The sequence below is a fragment of the Microcebus murinus genome, chromosome 26, assembly GCF_040939455.1.
Source record: "Microcebus murinus isolate Inina chromosome 26, M.murinus_Inina_mat1.0, whole genome shotgun sequence".
In the NCBI taxonomy this organism is placed as follows: domain Eukaryota; kingdom Metazoa; phylum Chordata; class Mammalia; order Primates; family Cheirogaleidae; genus Microcebus; species Microcebus murinus.
Genome location: NC_134129.1, coordinates 13,992,808 through 14,013,875, shown reverse-complemented (window position 1 = coordinate 14,013,875; position 21,068 = coordinate 13,992,808). Strand labels below are relative to the sequence as shown.

Sequence of the window (21,068 nt, the reverse complement as noted above, 5' to 3'; positions counted from 1 at the left end):
CAGAGCAGGATGATTATAGTTAACAATAATGTATTGCATATTTCAAAATAGCTAGATGATCCACTTCCACTTCTTTATAGGAAAAAAAAAAACAGAAAGAAAACAAAATAGCTAGACGAGAGGACTTGAAATTATTCCAACACACAGAAATGATAAATACTTGAGGTGATAGACACTCCAAACCCACTAACGTGATCATTATACACTCTATGACTACAACAAAATATCATATAATAAACCATAAATATGTAAAAATATTTGTAGCAATTAAAAGAAAAAGCAGGAGCTTCTTTGAACTTTCTCAACAGAAGTTATAATAAAATTGGCTAAACACTAGTAAAATTTTAAAAATCAGGGAAGGGAGAAAGCAAAAGAAGTATAACAATATTTCGGTGGAAATTTTTTAATCCTACTATACTATTATTCAAAAATTAAGAAACCATGTCTTAACAATTAAAATATAACTAGTTCTCAACACAGTGAGTTGAATAATGTTTAAAATTTTACTTCAGTTTCATCACCTACTACGCCTTTGAGAAAGACATGTAAAATAGAACTAGAAATTTTTACCTTTTCTCCCAAGTGAGTAAAGCAGAGTAAATTCCCATCGACACAGCCAATACAAACGTATTGTAAGCAACATTGTGGGGAAGAGAAGAGTGGTTTTCCACAGGAATGTTTCCAAATTCTGGTCCCAGTAGCCTGTCACAGGCAAAAAGCAATTCACAGCATTTAAAGTCATTTACTGAGAGGCTTTGTGTGTAAAAAAAAGACAAAAAAAAAAAAAAATTAAAATCATTCTACTAATCAATTATCCTTTATACAACAAACTCATAAATTTCCCAGAGGCAGAGCTAAAATATCAGAAAATGCTATAGTAGCATGCTGATATAAAGGAAGCTAGCTAATAAACATATACACAGCCACAGAATCAATCAGTGCTATTTATGATTGAGAAAACTCTGCCAATTTAAAAAAATAGGTAAAAGACAGGAACTTAAATTTTTCTCATCTTTCTAAATTTCATGTCAATCTTTTTTTTTTGAGACAGAGCCTTGCTCTGTTGCAGGGGCCAGAGTGCTGTGACATCAGCTAGCTCACAGCAACCTCAACGGCTGGGCTCAAGCGATCCTCCTGCCTCAGCCCCCCGAGTAGCTTGGACTACAGGCATGCGCCACCATGCCCGGCTAAGTTTTTCTATTTTTAGTAGAGATGGGGTCTCACTCTTACTGAGACTTGGCTTGAACTCCCAACTTCAAGTAATCCTCCCACCTTGGCTTCCCAGAGTGCTAGGATTACAGGTGTGAGCCACTGTGCCTGGCTCTTGTCAATCATTTTTAATGAATTCTAGTTCAGTGATATCTGTCTGGAGTGTAACTACCTGAAAACTACTCACGCTTTCAGAATTCAAAGCAAATTTTTAAAAAATTAAAGAAAAATAGATAATAAAATCAATACATATTAGTTTATGCATACAGGATTTATAGCCAGTAAAAGTCCTCCCAGCGTAGCAAAATACAAATGATGTGGACTCAGGCTCAAACAGGGGGAAGAAAAGACAGCTCCTCCACATTTCAACTTCCAAACACACTGCCTTTTCTGCAAATAGAAAAGCAAATTATTTTGGTTTTGCTGATGGTTAATAAATCCATATATCCTATCCCCCATGATATTATGTCAATTTAGTTAACATAAGTTGCTTTTATCTTTAGTGTAAAATACGTGCCTATTGTGGGAGAATCAGAATATAAAGACGACAAAGGACACTATCCAGAGATAACCCAGGTTCACATTTTACAATTTTCTCTTTTGATCTTTCTGGTCTGTGTGTATGTGTGTGTGTGTGTGTATATATATATATATATATACACACACACACACATAGTTGAGATCATTCTGAATATACAACTTGGTATCAGGTTTTGCTCACTTATTTTGTAAAACTATCTAAATATAATTTTAATGTGTAATATCCCATATGAACATAAAATAATTTATCTCTACCTTATCACTGAAAACTTCTGTGTAACTAATTTCTTAATATCATAAACTATCTGGAAATAGACATCTTGGTACATATATTTGTCCTTGTTACTAATTATTTTGCCAGGATAGATTCCTAGAAAAACAATTTTACTGGATCAAAGGACATGAAATTGTTACTGTGGCAAAATAGTTTTCTTTAGAGGGCTCACCAGTTATTATACAAACTCGAACCACTCTCAGCAGCATTTAATATTATTATTGTAATATCTTTTCTAATCTAATATCATTTGTTTTTATCTCATGGTTTTAAGTTTTCATTCCTTTGATGATTACAGTTATGAAGCATCTATATACATTTACTAGCCATTTCTTCTTTGGGGTGCTGTGTGTTTATGTCCCTTATTTTTCTACCTGGATCTTTATATTTTTCTTACTAATTTGTATTCACTCTTTATTTTCATTTATAATAAATACAAATGAGTTTTAATTCTTTTTCACATTTCTTTCAAATTTTTTTCTCACCTTGTTTAATTTTCCTCAGCTTGTTTTACTTTGTAAAGTTTAATTTTTTTTATTTTTATGCAATCAGGTCTCAAAATATCTTATTGATGTCTTCCTTTGTGATTTTTTTCAATTGCCAAGATGATAATTCTAAGGTCTTTACATTTCAAAACTCTAGGCAGCAAACTTATTTGTGGTAAATTTGGTAAAGAAGTTCCAAATGTCTTAAGATATTAAGACTTAATGCTTTATTCTTCCCAGATCACAATGCTAAACTTGGGAAATAGTTAACACCTGCTCCCAGACCCAACATCACTTGAAGTTTCTTGCTCTTCTATGCTTACGGCGTTAGACTGATGAGGTGAATTCTTACGTAAATATCTAAAGCATATGCATGCTGGTCGTGAGATCCAATGTACAGAAGCCCTGTGGTTGGATCCATGGTTGCTGAGCTTTTGACGGCATCCTCAGTAGTAAATGTCCAGTATTTTTCTCCAGTATCACTTTTCAGAACATACACTAATCCATCATAACAGCCTGCAGGGAAAGAAAATATAAAAGATGAGATTTAGATTATGTCACTGGAAAATAATTCTTTAGCCTAAATCATGACAATTTATAGTCAGTGTTTTTTTAATGTGTATATAGCAGGCGTCCTCAAACTACGGCCCGTGGGCCACATGCAGACTGCCTAGCACATTTATCCGGCCCTCCGGGTGTTTTTGCCACCGCTGCCTGTCCTGCTTAGCAGCCGACTCGTCCGGGGCCCACAGTGCGCACTCTCCAATAGTCTGAGGGACGGTGAACTGGCCCCCTGTTTAGAAAGTTTGAGGACCCCTGGTATGTAGGTTCTGTGTTTAGCTCATCTTTTGATGAGCTGATTTAAATTTCAGCAATATAAAGCAAAAACTGAACAGTAATCATTTGTGCCTTATTTTTTGAAGGTACTTTTACTACTGAGAAAATAATAAAACATGCTGTGCTAGAGAGGCTTTGACATGTCTAGATTCAAATCTCATCATGGCCATCATCGGGCAAATTACCCAGTATTGCTGAACCTCAAACATATTTTTCTTCAGAAAAATGAGGATTTATCTTCTTCAAAGGTTATTGTAACAATTCAGATAATCCGGATAAAATGCCTAGTGCACAGAAGGTGTTCAAGAATGGTAATGTTAATAGTCAAAGTTCACTGACTGTTTACTATGTGTCAGGTGCTATTCTAAGCATTTATATTTATCAACTCATTTAATTTTCACAGTGAAGCAAGCACTATTATAATCACATTTTATAGATGACAAAATTGAAGCATTGAGAGATTACATTACTCTGGCAAAATTACACAGCTAATATGTGGCAGAACCAGGATTTGAATCTAGAAGTCAAGCGCTAGAGCCTATGCTCTTAACAACTACACTAAACTGCTCTTCCCAAATTGCTGGTATGGATGAGAAGATAGGGCAGGAGTCCCTGACCTTGGGGTAGCCAGAATAATCTAGCTAGAAGTAGAAGTGGTAAAAATCTACAAAGGGGAAGTCACTTGAGTTCCCTGCAGTACATTGCAATCAGGGGAAGTGAAATTTGGGGACAGCTATCCACAGCAATTTCATTGACACCCCCCCCACACACACGTATGGCCATAGACACCGCTGCTCACTTGAGGCCCAATTCCCAACATATGTTTTGTGCAATCTTTTTTCTGGCAGTTACCACTTAGTAGCAAGAGAGTAGTGGCCTGCTTAGTGAGGCAAAGAGAAATGTCCTACATAGTAGAACATCCCAGAACTCAAATGGGTAAAGATTTCTTTCAGTTCAGTTTAATTCCAAAAGAAAATATAGAAGAAAATCTTTGTGATCTTGGTTTAGGCAAAAAAGATTCCTTAGCTATGATACCAAAAGCATGACCCATTAAAAAAAAAACAAACAGATAAACTGGACTTCATCAAAATTAAGAACTCCTCTTCAAAAGACACTATGTTAGGAGAATGAAGAAACAAGCCACAGACTGAAAGAAAACATGCAAAACATACATCTGATAAAGAACTTGTATTTAGAATACATAAAAGAATTCTCAAGAGTCAACCGAAAACAATTATAACAATAAAAAATGTGCAAAAGATGTGAGCAGACATTTCATAAAAGATACCCAGATAGCAAATGAGCTTAGGAAAAGATGTTCAATATCATTAGTCACTAGAGAGGGGCAATTAAAACCACAATGCAATCCTACTCCATGATTATTTGAATGGTTAAAATAAAAAATTTTCTTAAATTTTTAAAAATTAAAAAACTGACAATACCAATATCCTAGCAAGGATGTGGAGCAATTACACCTCTCACAAATTGATGATGGTAACAAAAAAGGATTCAGTCCCTTTGGAAAACAATCTGGCAGTTTCTTATACACTTAAACCTACACTTAACCATATAACCCAGCAGCGCCCCCCATCCCAGGTACTGACCCAAGTGAAATTAAAACTTAGGTTTATACAAAAGCCCACTCACAAATGTTTATGGAAGTCTTATTTGTAACTACCTAAACTGGAAACAATCCAAATGTGAATGGATAAGCAAACTGTGGCACATCTACACAATGGAATACTCAACAATAAAAAGAAACTAAGTTCTGATGCACACTACAATATGATTGAACTGTAACCATTATGCTAAGTAAAAGCAGCAGACTAACATACTGTATAATTTCGTTTATATGCTATTCTGGAAAAGAGGAAATTAGAAAGGCAGAAAACAGATGTGACCGCCATGTGCCATAGGCCTTGAGTCTAGACACTTGGGATACAAACAGGAATCTCACAATGAGTTTTCGTGGACGGGAACGACTCAAGAGCCTACAGATCAGATCATTCCCATATATAACTGAAGGTTTCCTGTGGCATAATTTTCAAAATGCAGGTGTTTAAATGGAAGAATCAAATTCAGATTCAAGTAAATCCCAGCTAGGACAGCACAAGTAGGGAAATACATTCCACAGCACCTGGCCTGAAAAGCTTCGATGAAGAGTCCATGAGCATATAAAGTGAAACCTAATATAACTAGAAGAGTGAGAGTGGTAGTCATGGAAAGCTATCACACCCAGGACACCGAAAGTCCTAATAAAGTAAAAGTCACCCACACATTAAAGAAACAGAGCAGCAGGTAGTAGCTAACACTTACTGAGCCTTAATCTGTGCCTAGCAGTGTACCAATGGGTGCAATTATCTCATTCAATCCTCCCAAAAGCTGTCTGATGATTCTGGTGGTTTTAAAGTAGGTCCACAAATCCTCTGATACTTTTCCTTTCAGGAGATAGAGCCTAACTAACTTCCTTCCTCTTGAGTGTGGGGTGGACAGAGTGATGAAATTCTAATGAACAGAATAAAAGAAAAACGATGGCATGCAATTTAGGAGACTGGCTCCTAGAAAGTACTGTGTTCCTCTTTACTTGCTTTCTTTTGGATCACTCGCTCTGAGGGAAGTTGGCTGCCATGTTGTGAGGGCATTCAAGCAGTCTACAGAGAGGCTTGTGTGGCAAGAACTGAAGTTTCCTGCCAAGAGCCAGCAAACGAGCCACCGTGGAAGGAGACTATCCAGTCCACATCAAGCTTTCAGATGGCTACAGCCACATGAGAGACCCTGAACCAGAACTGCCATCTAAACTGCTCCTAAATTCCTCACCCACAGAAACCGTGAAATAATAAATGCTTGTTGCTCTAGATCATTATGTTTTGGGGTAATTTGTGATGTAACAACATGTTTGATTATTACTCCCACTTTACCCACAAGAAAACTGAAGTTCTAAGAGGTTCAGCAACTTGCCAAAGGTCTCGTAACAGAGCTGGTAACAGCTATAGAGCTAGGTTCACACTATTAATCAGCACATGGCTAACTATTTTTTCTGACAGCAACCAAACTCACCATAAAAAGAATTTTTTTTTCATTTAACTTGGCCTTACCAGCATTATTATATGGTAATTCAATTTAACTATACAAACCTCAAATTCAAAAACTTACCCACTATAATAAAATTTCCACACTTAGATACACACGCTGAGGATTCAATTCGATCTCCCAAAATCTGTTCCCATTTCACCTTCCCCGAGTAAAGGTCAATGGCTTTCATTCTGTGAGAGTGGGAACCAATATACACAGTTGCGGATGACTTATCAAAAGCGGGTATTATAACTAGCGGTGAAGCGTCTACACATTTGCCTGTGTCTGCCCTCCACCTCACACGTAACTCCATTTTCTCAGCCTCCATCACAGGTTTCCCCTCTTCAGAAACTTTTGCAACAAAGGATGGATTTTCTGACTTCCCAGTAAGAGCTGGAGGACTTAAGCTTTTCAAATTTTGAACCTTAGTCTGTGACATTAAGTCAGAAGAACAGACTGAAGGGAAGTGCCCTAACTTAGTTAAAGACATAGTATTCAGAGACAAACTCTGACTTCCTCTGCTGAGTGCAACAAAAGTCTTAATCTCACTGTTGTAATTTAAATTGATGGTAGATTTCTGATGTAAAGATTTTCCACCAGCTTCCTCTTGACTGATGTCGCTGAGTTTCCTTTTTGTGGCACAACTCTTGCTGAATGTTGGGTCTTCATCTGGAAACAGTGTGTGAAGGATGTGATTGTAAATCTCTAAAATGGAACTGCTGAGAATCATTTCCAGAAGCCCTGGTACTGATGTACCAATAAGGTTTTCAATCTCATTGAGGAGTCGTACGGCCTTTAAGGAATCGCCACCACTATTTAAGAAGAGGGATTCATCAGGAATCTTCAAAAGATCTTCTGAGAGACTCAGAATAGACTACAGATGAGAGAGAAAGGAGAAAATGGTGACATAAAGGCCTAAAACACCAAAAGACTTCAACATTTACAGGTAACATATAGAGGTGACAGTAACTATTTTAATGATATAAGAAATATAGAATATTTTTTTTTTTTTTTTTTTTTTTTTTTTTTGAGACAGAGTCTCGCTTTGTTGCCCAGGCTAGAGTGAGTGCCGTGGCGTCAGCCTAGCTCACAGCAACCTCAAACTCCTGGGCTCGAGTGATCCTTCTGCCTCAGCCTCCCAAGTAGCTGGGACTACAGGCATGTGCCACCATGCCCGGCTAATTTTTTATATATATATATTAGTTGGCCAATTGATTTCTTTCTATTTATAGTAGAGACAGGGTCTCGCTCTTGCTCAGGCTGGTTTTGAACTCCTGACCTTGAGCAATCCGCCCGCCTCGGCCTCCCAAGAGCTAGGATTACAGGCGTGAGCCACAGCGCCCGGCCTAGAATATTTTTAATAATAAAATAAAGTTTTAAATTATTTTCTTTAAAGGAGACCATCACCATACTAATTTTGTCATAAACTCACTGAAAAACTGCAAAATACCTCAAATACTTCCTTTTAGAGAAGTTTTTCCTACCCATAAAATTGGGAATAGAGTTACAAAACATCTGATTTACTCATTAATAAGTCCATAAGATATTATTTCCTGATATTTCTATAATATGGGAATAATATTTATCTTTATCTCCTTCATATAAATCAACATTACTTTTCAAAAATCTAAAAATGAAGTGGATAAGGCTTTTTATCTAGAAAGCTCTATTTTTAGACAAGACTATACAATTATATGCTCTTTTCAGGACCCTTTAGAAAAGAAAAATCTACATTTTTACCTAAGAAAAATTGTTAGCCTATTGAGACATATATATGAAAAAATAAATTCTCTTAAGCAGAAACACATGTTGTTATTGAAACTTCTTTTGGAATAATGATGTAAGCCCTAATTATAACAGATAACAGATTGTGACATAGCAAAATCTGGCTATTTTCTCAGCTCTGACAAAAGTGTTATTGTATTCTATTGCCCCTCTCAGAGAAAACTTATGTAAAGACAGCCTTTGTCTACCTGTGCCTTTTATCACAACTTCACTTTCAACAAATTTCTTTGTGGGGAGCTTAGTCTAATCTTACAGTAGAGAATCTAAGCTTTATTTTAATACAAATTGAATAAATGAAGCTATACTACCTAACATATGGACAGCAATAAAATTCTTAGGAAATTTTATCCAACTTATTAAAATATCATTCCCAAAAGACATAAGATGACCTCTTTAAAATAATAAATTTGTATCTTAAAAGTTGTACCTTCCACAAATACTGTAATTTTTCCCAAAGTTCCTCTTTCCCATTGAGCTTACACTCAGACTTCAAGTTTATGTAGTTTAAATAAATCTTGTTTAACTCAGAAACATCAATCTTGCCTTAACATAAAAGAAAAATAACAAATGTCTTAAAATAACATTTTTAAAGTTCACCTCAATGCCTTTACATATTCATTAGTCACACACATTTTTCACTGTTAAGCTTAGAAATCTCACAGAATAAAGCATTTGTCATAGATAATCAATTCTAAGGCAAGTAGTCTGATACTACCAAGAATGTAGAGGGTAACAGATAAGAAAAGGGAAAAGGAGGAGTTAATGGTTGTCTAATTTAAAGAGCTAAAGAAATGGTTCCGTTAACTGAGGACTTACTGCATTTTGAGGTATATATTAAGTAAAATTGAAATTGGGAAGGCAATATATTAATAATATGGTAATTAAGAGTCTATATTTTGAAGTCAAACAGTCCCTGACAGAATTTTAATTCTACCACTGTGATGGTTAATTTTACGTGACAACCTGAGTGGGTCATGGGTGCCAGATTAAACACTGTTTTGGGGGGTGTCTGTGAGAATGCTTCTCAATGAGATTAGCATACGAACTGGTGCACTCAGGAAAGTGGACTGCCCTCCCCAAAGTTTTGTTGGGCATCATCCAATCTGTTGAATGCCTGAATAGAAAAAATACAAAGAAAAGAAGGTCCAGGCGCAGTGGCTCACGCCTGTAATCCTAGCACTCTGGGAGGCCAAGGCAGGCTGATTGCTCAAGATCAGGAGTTCGAAACCAGTCTAAGCAAGAGCGAGACCCTGTCTCTACTAAAAATAGAAAGAAATTAATTAGCCAACTAAAATATATATGTAGAAAAAATTAGCCGGGCATGGCGGTGCATGCCTGTAGTCCCAGCTACTCGGGAGGCTGAGGCAGGAGGATTGCTTGAGCCCAGGAGTTGGAAGTTGTTGTCAGCTAGGCTGACGCCACGGCACTCCAGCCCGGGCAACAGAGTGAGACTCTGTCTCAAAAAAAAAAGAATTTATCCCTTTTCCAATTTTTTCCTGCCTCATTGCTTAAGCTGGGACATATCTCATCTCATCCTCTGCCTTGAATTAGGATTTACATCATCAGTCCCTCTGGTTCTCGGGCCTTAGGACTCAGACTTAACCACACCACCAGCTTCCCAGGGTCTCCAGCTTGCAGATGGCAGATTGCTGGACTTCACAGCTTCCATAATCTCGTGAACCAATTCCTCATAATAAATCTCCTTCTTACATATCTCTTTATTAGTTCTGTTTCTCTGGAGAACCCTGACTACTATCACCACCAACCAGCAAAGTGATTTTGGGAAAATTCCCTTTTTCTTTTCTTTTTTTGAGATGGAGGGTCTCACTATGTTGCCTAGGCTGAAGTGCAGTGGCTATTCATAAGTGTGATAATAGCACACTGCAGTCTTCAACTCCTGGCCTCAAGACATCCTTCTACCTCAGCCTCCCAAGTGGCTGGGATTACAGGTGTGTGCCACCATGCCAAGCCTAATGACTTAACTCCTTAAAGCCTTATTTTCCTCATCTGTAAATGGAAATAATACCACCTACCCACAGGATTTTCTGAAGATAAAAGGAATTAATTATACAAAGCACTTACCAAAAGGTCTATCACAATAAATGTTAGTATCACTTATAATAATAAAGATTTATGTGACCATTAAGCTAGTTATGAATTAGTATTATTTGCTAATGAAACATATCTGCTTTAAATTATTGTACCATGAGATGTAAATGGTAGAACATCGATCAAAACAAGTTCATCTGGGATTGCATGACTTGGAAGATGTCTCTGCAGTTCTTTGAAGATGTAATCTTTTACTAAATTATCTTTAGACACTATGAAGAGAATTAATTTTTCCTGATTATACCATGTAACTGCACAAGACTCCACATACTGAAGTTCTTCAGCAACCTATGAGAGATTATACAAATATGCCAATGAAGACATTTAAAAACAAGCTTCCTAAACACTCAATTTTATTTTTATGTCTGAAATCTAAACAGTTGAATTAAATTTTGGAATACACTTAAGATTTTTAAAAAATTGGTTGCTACTGTTACTATTACTAGCACACAGGGTTCTTAATATTTTTCAAAAATAATAAATCCTAAAACAAAATAAGCCCATTTATTTTCACAGATATCAGAATCTACTTTTTCATTTATTTAAGGATTAACCATCTCTTCATGCTGGGAATAAGAAGCACATTGAATTATCCATACGTTTTACTGTACTTCATCACTAACATAAAAATCTTAGATGTAAATAATAGAGAACTCTGGCACAAAAAAAAATTGCAGGTGGTTGCTTCTAAAACCTACAAACTATTAATAGATATTTAATATTTAAATAGTTCTACCTGCTGCACAAGGTCAATGTTAAGACGTTTGCCTTGACGTTTGATCTGACTGTCCTTTCGTCCCAAGAAAAATATCTCTCCATCTTTCACAGTCACAAAGTCTCCTGTGGCTCGCATTGTGCCAAGTGGTACTGTCACTTCATCATCCAGAAAACACACTCTGTTTCTGCCACCTTCCCAAGATATAAACACCAATGTCATAAAAATCATGGGAAATAGATCAAAAACCATCAAATCAAGAACATCTCCAAAAGTTGTTACTAAGCTTCAAAATTCGAATATTTCTATTAAAAGGGTGGTTCACTTTTAAATGTTATCTGATTAAATTAGACACAATTTTATTTTATTTTATTTATTTTTGAGACAGAGTCTGGCTTTGTTGCCCAGGCTAGAGTGAGTGCCTTGGCGTCAGCCTAGCTCATAGCAACCTCAAACTCCTGGGCTCAAGGCATCCTCCTGCCTCAGCCTCCCAAGTAGCTGGGACTACAGGCATGTGCCACCATGCCCGGCTAATGGCTAATTTTTTCTATATATATTAGTTGGCCAATTAATTTCTTTCTATTTATAGTAGAGATGGGGTCTCACTCTTGCTCAGGCTGATTTTGAACTCCTTACCTCGAGTAATCCACCTGCCCTGCCTCGGCCTCCCAGAGTGCTAGGATTACAGGCGTGAGCCACCAAGCCCGGCCTAGAAACAATTTTTTAACTAAGCAAAGGGATAAATTAAATTTATTTCTAAAAATATACATGGGATTTTAAAAAATTCTTAGAATACTGACTAAATATAAGTTTGGCTATAAATATAAATGTCCAAGTTACAGTTTCTAAATATTTTTATTAGAATATTAAACATTGTTAGCTGAAATATTTATGGTAATTTATTCAATGTTTCATGACTGACACTGAGATTAAAAATTATCAGTTGGGCATTGTGGCTGCAATCCCAGCACTTTGGGAATCTTCGGTGGGAGGACTGCTTGGGGCCAGGAGTTTGAGATCAGCCTGGGCAACCTAGTGAGACCCCCCATCTCTAAAAAAAAAAAAAAAAAAAAAAAAAAAAAAAAGTTAAAATTAGCCAGGTGTGGTGGCACATACGTATAATCCTAACTACTTGGGAGACTAAGGCAAGGAGGATCGTTGCAATGAGCTATGACTGGGGTCACTATACTCCAGCCTGGGTAATAGAGTGAAACTCTGTCTCTAAAAAAAAAAAATTATCATCACTAAAAAGCATACTAGACATAAGAAAAACAGGATAAGAATAAAATTTACATATCAGATTATTTTTTCTTAAAAAAGATTATTCTCAATGAACAAATATAAAACAACCTAAAAATACTTGGCCATTGCCTTCTTGAATTGTGAAACCATTAGTATCTCTGACTTCAACTACTGTTCCGAGCAGTGGAAATCCCAGTTGTACAGGCATTTCACATCTACAGAAAACACAACCCAAAGTAGATTTAAAATTTTTTACTTGAAAAAAGTATTTCCCAATGTATTTAATAACATTATAAAGAAAAATAAAGTTTATTATGCTATAGTTCAAAGACTGCCAAGAGGAAAAGGTTAGGTGGAAAGGTTATATCGTATGTTATCCATTATTGTTCAGTTACAAAATGTTCTAGCAAGATCTCAGCACCAGTTATAATAAGAAAGTTTGTGGATTCCCAACTTAAAATACTAGATAAAATAGTTTTTCTAAAATTATTACCCCAGTGCTTATCAAAAACACTGTTAGTATTAAGATCCCAGAAATATAGTCTCTCTTCTTTCTATTTAGTATAATTGAAACTCTTACTTCAAATCAGAGTTAAGAATCTTCTCTGGAATCCTGTAAAAGGTTGCCCAACTTGACACTTCTGTTATACCATAAACATTAAATATTTGTGTTTCATTGCCTTCTCCTCTCCAGCTTTTGAGAACAGTCAATGATGGAAATGCTTCGCCACCAAGAGCTAATACTCGAAGGGAAGTACTGGCTGATAAAATAGTTGATTTGATAAGCTGCACTCCAAATCTTCTAAGCAATGTTGGTGTTGCCTATAGATACATTAAAAATAAGCTATTTCTTTCCTCTCACTTATTTAAAAAGGTAAACACTGTAATGATTAGTTCAAAGCTTAACATTTTGTAGTCCACATGGCAATTAAGACTGTGTTTATTAAATGGCAGATCACTTGAGGTCAGGTCAGGAGGTTGAGACTAGTCTCAGCAAGAGTGAGACCCCCGCCTCTACTAAAAATATAAAAAATTAGCCAGGTGTGGTAGCATGCACCTGTAATCCCAGCAACTAGGGAGGCTGAGGCAGGAGGACTGCTTGGGCCCAGGAGTTAGAGGTTGCAGTGAGCTATGATAATGCCATGGCACTCTAGCTCAGGCAACAGACCAAGCCTTCATCTCCAAAAAAAAAACAGGGTATGTTATATAAAATTTGGATTCAGTCAAAAGGCCACACTTAAGGACCTAGAAGTCCACATGTGGCCTTAAGGCTGCAGGTTCCCCACCCCTGCAAGAGGGAGGCCATTAGGTCGCGCAGGCAGAGCCTTCATGAATGAGATTAATGCCTTTATAAACGAGGCCTGAGAGCCTCTTCGCTCCTTCCATCACGTGAGGACAGAGTGTACAGACAGTAGTCTGTGAATCAGCGAGCAGGCCCTCACCAGACCTCAGATCTGCTGATGACTCAGTTTTGACTTCCCACCTCCAGAACTGTGAGAACTAAACTTGTGTTTACAAGCTACCCAGTTTAGGGTATTTTGTTACAGCAGACTACAGCAGACTTAGTACCAAACAGACTAAGACACACACACACACACACACACACACACACACACACACACACACACACTAGGAACTATGTTATACTATCTCATTTAATTCTTACAACTATGTGAGATGGATATTATTTCCATTTACAGATAAAACTTGAGGCGCATAGCAGTTAAACACCTGAGACATCTGCATATCATGATATACATGTAATTTTGTTAGTTCTCTCCAGTATTTTTAACCACTTACAATGTATAATAATATCTTAAGGCTTGTATCCCAGTCATACACTTTCAGATGCACATTTTTAAAATGTTTTAAAAGGCCAAATTTCAAAAATAACTGTATGTTAATGTGCAATATATTGATGTAAAAATGAGAAAATCTATATTCCTAACTCAATTATGGTTTAATGTACTTGTATTAGCTTTTTTTTTTTTTTTTTTTTTTTTTTTGAGACAGAGTCTCACTCTGTTGCCTGAGCTAGAGTGCCATGGCATCAGCCTAGCTCACAGCAACCTCAGACTCCTGGGTTCAAATGATCCTCCTTCCTCAGCCTCCCGAGTAGCTGGGACTACAGGCATGCGCCACCATGCCATGCTAATTTTTTCTATATATATTTTTAGTTGGCCAATTAATTTCTTTGTATTTTTAGTAGAGACGGGATCTCACTCTCGCTCAGGTTGGTTTCCAACTCCTGACCTTGAGGGATCCTCCCATCTCGGCCTCCCAGAGTGCTAGGATTATAGGCGGGAGTATTTATACGAGCTTTTAGTGAGAATCACAATACATATACATTTTAAGATAGAAGAGGCAGCATATCACAACAGATGTGAGTAAAAGTCAAGTTACTATAGTTATTACAAAAGGCACAAAATACACAATAAAAGAATTTTCTAGGCAGAATTAACTGTTTTTTTTTTCATTTTCAAATCACAAAAAACGTGACATCATGAGGAAATAACCCTTGATAATCTAACTAGATTATCACTAATCTAATATAAAGAACTATAGGAAAACAAAATATTCTCTAGAACACTTGAAATATTGCATAATGCAAAACATTTCATTTGCTCCTAAAATGTACCTGCAAAACAGTCACTCTGTGACAGGAAAAGAGAACGGCAGCTAATTTTGATGGGAGCATTTTGACAGAAGTTGGTACAATAAGCAGAGAAGCACCACTTGATAGAGCAAGGAATATTTCCACAACAGAAGGATCAAAAGTCAGAGGTGAAGCCAGAAACAAAACATCTTCTTGTGTGATATCAAAAAGTATCCTAAGGCAAAACAGAATGTAGTTACGAGAAATGTCAAACATTTGGTAAACATCTATCACAAAAAAGTGTTTATGATGATTAAGTTTCTGAATGTAGACTTTATACGCTAGCCAGACTTTATACTTCTCTTTTATATTAACCAAAATACTGCTATCAATTCAGGAAACTGCCTTTACAAAAAAGTCAGAATAAAAGTCATTTAAAACAATAACCATTTTTTACCAGTCATAATTTATCATCTGTGATGACTCTCTGATGTGTCAACTTATTTAGACTGAACTACAGTCCCCAGAATTTCCTCTCTGGCATGTTTTCTATTAAGGTGGGAGATAGGGATAGTCTCTTGAGTTGGAGAACAGAAGGGAGACAGCTGCTGCTTGACCACACACACACACACCCTCCTCCCAGCAGTAATTCAATCAAACCCCAAAGCCCCTAATCAGCTGATTTTAAATTAAACAACTGGAAGATTATCCTCGGTTGGCTGGATTTACTTGGAAGGCCTTTAGATGAGGGTTTAGCTTTAGGCCTTTGAGAGACCCAAATAGCAGCTAGGTCTGCAATAATCTTCCTTCTCCCTGGATCTAATTTCACCTGTGGACAATCTCATGCCCAAGGGGTTCCAGCCTGCTCATGATCACCCCTTCCTGCCCTATGGACTTTAGACTTGCTCCCACAATTGTGTAAGCCAATTCCTTGTCATAAATCCTGATATATTTTCTTCTGCTTCTGCTCTTCTGGTAGAATCCTTATTGTGTCGTACTTATTCAATGATGCTTAATAGAGACCTCTGACTCCCCTTTCCTAGTGTTTGGCATTTTCTCTCAGTATGTGAACAAAGAGCAAAACAAGAATATGTGTGGTGAGGATGTTACAGCCCAGATAGTCAGTGTTGAGCCAGTGGCACTGCTTTTAATTTGAACACACAAAACCCACTACAGCTAAGAGCAAGATTACATTACCCAAAGACCCAAAGGAAAATTGTACATTTTTATGCTTAGATTCAGTGAAGAGTGGACAGCCATGTAGAAATATGATCAGACCAAAAGGGAATGTACTAATAGTAATAAGCCGAGTAGGGAAACCCAGCAAGGCCAGCCTGTTTAAATTTTTTTTTTTTGAGACAGAGTCTTGCTCTGTCACCTGGGCTAGAGTGCAGTGATGTCATCATAGCTCACTGCAACCTCAAACTCCTGGGCTCAAGCAATTCTCCTGCTTCAGCCTCCCGAGTAGCTGGGACTTAGGGCATGCACCACCACACATGGCTAATTTTTCTACCTTTTGCAGAGATGGGGTCTCACTCTTGCTCAGGGTGTTCTTGAACTCCTGGCCTCAAGCAATCCTCCTGCCTTGGCCTCCCAGGGTGCTAGGATTACAGGTATGAGCCACCATACCCAGTCTGTTTAAATTCTTCTTGACCTTTCCATGTAGTATTCCTTCCTCCTGGGTATAGGGCAGACCCTTCTGGAATGAGGGTCTTGTGATCTACTTTCAGACAAGGTAGGTCAGAGAATTTCTTTATGGCAAGCTCTTATACAGAAAGGTAGGGGGAGGTTAGAGTAATATTTCTAAGTTTTATGACTGGCTCTAGGGCAGAAGAGTTCTGGTTTCTATGACTTGCCCTGGGTAGTGATTCTAATCTCTATGGCCCACCTTGGGAGAAGGGGTAGCAAGATTCGAAAGAAAGGCAGGAAAAGTTCAGAAAGAGACTGCTTCTGAGGCCTTTCCAATGTCCTTCAGTTCAAAGTACTCAGCATGCTAAAATGGCATACTTGGGGATATCAACTTCTGAGCCCAACAAAGCCTACACTCAAACTTCAATTTTTAAGGGAATTATTCCTCACAAATATTGTCTGGTTTTCTAGTTACATATTTAGGGGAGAGCAAAGTTTCTAACAGGCTTCCAACAAAGCATAACCCTGAAATTAATTCTCTCTTCATTCTATGAACAAAAATGGGCAATGTTAAGCATACATGCAGGATGAATGCTCCATGGCATTTAATTTCAAGAAAGCAGCTTAAGATGCATTCAATATAAGAAAAGTTGAGGAAAGACAAGAGACAGATCTTAGAGGAAAAAAAGGTGGAACGAAAAAAATGTTTGAATGTATGACTTAATGGCTCGGTGCTGGGTATCTAATATATTGTTTCTCATTTTCCCAACCACCATATGAAGCAGGTATGGTTATCTGAGGACCCACTCAAAACCCAGAGTTGGTATGAAGATTATTTTAAGCTAAAGATATCTGAGATTCAACAGATGCAGAAAGAAACCTTGGAGCTTCCCTTATCTGACTAAAAGCAGAAATTTACGGAAATGAGGCTGCCATAAACCTCTTCTTCAGAGTAGTTTTTACTCCCAGGAAGACCAAGTAAACCATAAAACCCCTCTCTGGGGAGTTTTGTGACCATGAAGCAGAGAGACCATCCACCTGCATACACAGTGTTATCACAAACGTTCTTATCTCCTGTTTGTTGTCCTTGAAAACCCATTTGTCTTTCCTAAAAAATGCATTTGTTTTTACTATAGAAGTCTTTTCTCCCCCCCCCTTTCTCCTACTAAATTAGGTATATAAGTCTCTAACTTTAGTTACTTCTTTTGTAAATTCCTATTTGCATAGGAATAAACTTTTTTTCTCCTCTTAATCTGTCTTTAGTCAGTTTAATTCAAAGGCCTCCAGGTACTGAACCTCAGGGAGTAGAGAAAAAGTATTTACCACTGTCACTACCACCCCCATTTCAAAATGGAGAAAACTGAAGTTCAGGGAGGTTAAGTATAATAACTTGTGCAAAGTCATAAACATCAACTAATTCTTAAATATTTAAAAAAAATAATTATCCTTATCCAATCTTTAAAATTAAAGCCCTGAATTGAAAGATCATCTAAACCAGACATCAGAATCTCAATAAATCAGACCTAGCCCCTCCCTTAGTCTGAGACTGTCATATCATACTCTGCGGAGGCAGCACTGCCTCTTACCAACATAAGCAAGAAAATGTAGCGTTGTCTTATCCACAGGTTATTCTCGTAATATTTGGAAAGAGCCAGCAACAGAAATAAGATTGTTCTAAAATATGCCTGAAATTTGGTACTCCCTAGCTTAGGGATTTAAGTGTAAAACAAATAGGAAATTTAACACTACTGTTTTAATTTCTAGATTGGATATCCTAACAGTTCATCTCTTCAGAATCGAATTATTTTCAACTTTACTTAAGAACCTAAAAGTAAAACAAAAAGGGATTTCCAACAGGCAAATGCATTAAGTTGAAGCACAAAACAGATATCAAGAAATTCATATATAGGGTGTCCCAAGAGTCTCCATACAAAGGAAAAATTTTGTAATGAGTATCTTGTAACTAAAGGTACATTCAGCTACAATTCCCCATTTTCCCTATGTATGGCGACTTTTGGGACACCCTGAACTTTAGTCATAAATCAGGCTCCTCAATCCTCCCTGAGCAAAGGTTTGCTCCCACTTTTACAGACCATTCCTGACTCTGCTGCCCAGCGCCTCTCAGTCAGCTGTCTCTCCTACTTCCCCCAGATTCAGAGCTGCTCTATTCTCTTCAAGTTCCCTATATCCCCATCCCCTCCTCCCATCCCATACTCTTAGGTAATGAGTGGCCTCCTACTGCATACAAAAGTTACAATCCACCAGCTTCCTCTAACACCAAGGATTTATTTATTATCCTTCTTATCTTTTTTTGAGACAGAGTCTCAGTCTGTTGCCCGGGCTAGAGTGCCGTGGCGTCAGCCTAGCTCACAGCAACCTCAAACTCCTGGGTTCAAACGATCCTTCTGCCTCAGCCTCCCAAGTAGCTGGGACTACAGACATGCGCCACAATGCCCGGCTAATTTTTTCTATATATTTTTAGTTGGCCAATTAATTTCTTTCTGTTTTTAGTAGAGACAGGGTCTCGCTCTTGCTCAGTCTGGTCCCGAACTCCTGACCTTGAGCAATCAGCCCGCTTCAACCTCCCAGAGTGCTAGGATTACAGGCGTGAAGCACTGAGCACGGCCTATCCTTCTTATCTTTTTAAGGGTATCTAAAGAAGAGGTATTCTACTCAGTATTTTAAATGCCACTCCATCCCATCTCAAGGTATCTTACTCCTTTGCCAGCACTCCTGTTTCAGTATTCAAACCAACTCTCTCTACCAATTCCCTATCCTCAGCCTATAAACCTCTCCCATCTTAAAACAGAGACAAAAAGCCTACACCCACCCCAGAATTCCTTATTTCTTTTCCAAAAAACTAGTTCTAGAAAATAACACTTAACTTTTGTTACCTCCATTTCTTTACCTCCCATTCCCTTATCTCCATCCTCCTGCAACCTGTCCTCAACCTTGGGCACATGTGAGTCACTAGAGACCATATTGATAACAGAAAAAAAAAAAAAAAAAAAAAAAAAAAACCCTCTGCAAAATATTTTAATGAGGTATATCCTAAGCCAAATATATGTTGCCCACGGCTTGGAGCACATGGCCTCAAGAGGGCCTGAGAAAATGTGCCCAAGATCACCAGGTTACAGTTTGGTTTTTATACATATATGGAATTACACATAAAATTACATGTAAAAATTACAGATAAAAATCGTAAATCAATACATGAAAGATGTACATTGATTTGGCCCTGAAAGGCAGGACATCTCAAAGGCAGGGGAGGCTTACAGGTTATAAGTGGGTTCAAAGTGTCTTTGATTTATAATTGGTAAAGAAATAAAAAGTTTTGTCTACGTATAAAGGCTTGGAATGTGTCAGGAAGTCTTGTTAGAGACAAGCCACCACACATATACTGGACTCAAGTGATCTGTTAAGTAAACATTGATGGACTGCAGGTGTGGTTTAATCTTTGTCTCGCATTACCTCAGGTCCTCTTAATGATTTAATGATTTAGTATCTTATTGTTACAAGGAATAACTCTAAAAGGCAGGGGGCATAACAAGGCATATCTGACCTTCCTTCTTCTCATGGCCAGCAACTCAGCGTTAAGGTTTTTCTGAGCTCCCCCTGGCCAAGAGGGGGTCCATTCAGTTGGCCAGGGGGCTTAAGATTTTATTTCAGTTCACCTATTGTCAATTACAACAGACATCTTTCTCTACAGCATTTAACCATTCTCTTTCTAGACCAGCATGTGCCATCCAGTACAGTAGTCCACTGAGCACTAAAAACAGGGCTAGTCCACACTGAGATGTGTAAATATAAAATATATGCCAGATTTTGAAGATGATCAGGATAAAAATATAAAATACCTCATTAATGTTTATATTGATTACATTTTGTATGCTTTAGATATATTGAAAGGAAAACCTGCCAGGAAAACCCTTCCTCCCTTTTTATTAATAATTGAGAAGCAAAACCTCTAACCATATCAATTGTTGATCTGTCTTTAGGCCTGGATCAAACAGGTAAAGACTTAGTCTGCAGAGAACTAAAGTTCAGATAGAGCTGAAACAAAAGACACTCAATTACTTAAGACTATCAATTTAGGAACTAGAGTTAAAAAACAAATATCGTAAAACTCTTCTTCCCTTAAAATGCAAGTTCTACGGATTTAAAGCATAGAACTTACCGAAAATGCTGGATATTTGGTATTATACACTCATGAGGCACTCTGACAATCTTTGGTATTCCTGTAGTCCCTGATGTATGTAGAACATAGGCTAAGCAATGCTTTAGCCTCACATCCACGTGTTCTACTTTTTCTTCATTGCTGTCGTCAGAACTTAGGCTGCTTTTTCTTTTTTCTTTTTCATGTTTCTCTTTTCTATCACTTAGCATCAAGTTCACGTCACCATTTTTCCAGTGAAGTGTGAAGAGTACTAGGCCATTATGTTCTACTGTAAATGTATCACAGTTCAATAATGCTTCATATGAAGATCTGAATTTCTATGTCAGATGGGGGACAAAGTTTATAATGTTAATACATTAAAAGATATTCCTTTTTTATAAAGTAATATAAAATACAGT

The 21,068-nt window shown here is 37.4% G+C and overlaps 1 protein-coding gene across 3 annotated transcripts in view; it reads right to left on the bottom strand.

The window, feature by feature from the left end:
* Positions 1–21,068, bottom strand: part of AASDH (aminoadipate-semialdehyde dehydrogenase) — a 31,846-nt gene that overhangs the window by 3,422 nt on the left and 7,356 nt on the right. For 2 of the 3 annotated variants that reach the window (XM_020285297.2, XM_075997893.1), the window contains exons 5-15: positions 20,671–20,987; positions 14,907–15,099; positions 12,849–13,090; positions 12,377–12,483; positions 11,048–11,220; positions 10,407–10,599; positions 8,630–8,745; positions 6,499–7,291; positions 2,861–3,024; positions 1,477–1,599; positions 571–702 (exon numbers count right to left, since the gene is read on the bottom strand). In XM_020285297.2, coding sequence (XP_020140886.2) covers positions 571–702; positions 1,477–1,599; positions 2,861–3,024; positions 6,499–7,291; positions 8,630–8,745; positions 10,407–10,599; positions 11,048–11,220; positions 12,377–12,483; positions 12,849–13,090; positions 14,907–15,099; positions 20,671–20,987 — 2,553 coding nt within the window. Of the gene's footprint in view, positions 1–570; positions 703–1,476; positions 1,600–2,831; positions 3,025–6,498; positions 7,292–8,629; positions 8,746–10,406; positions 10,600–11,047; positions 11,221–12,376; positions 12,484–12,848; positions 13,091–14,906; positions 15,100–20,670; positions 20,988–21,068 lie in introns of those variants that run through there. The other variant, XR_012915089.1, reaches the window with a different exon arrangement.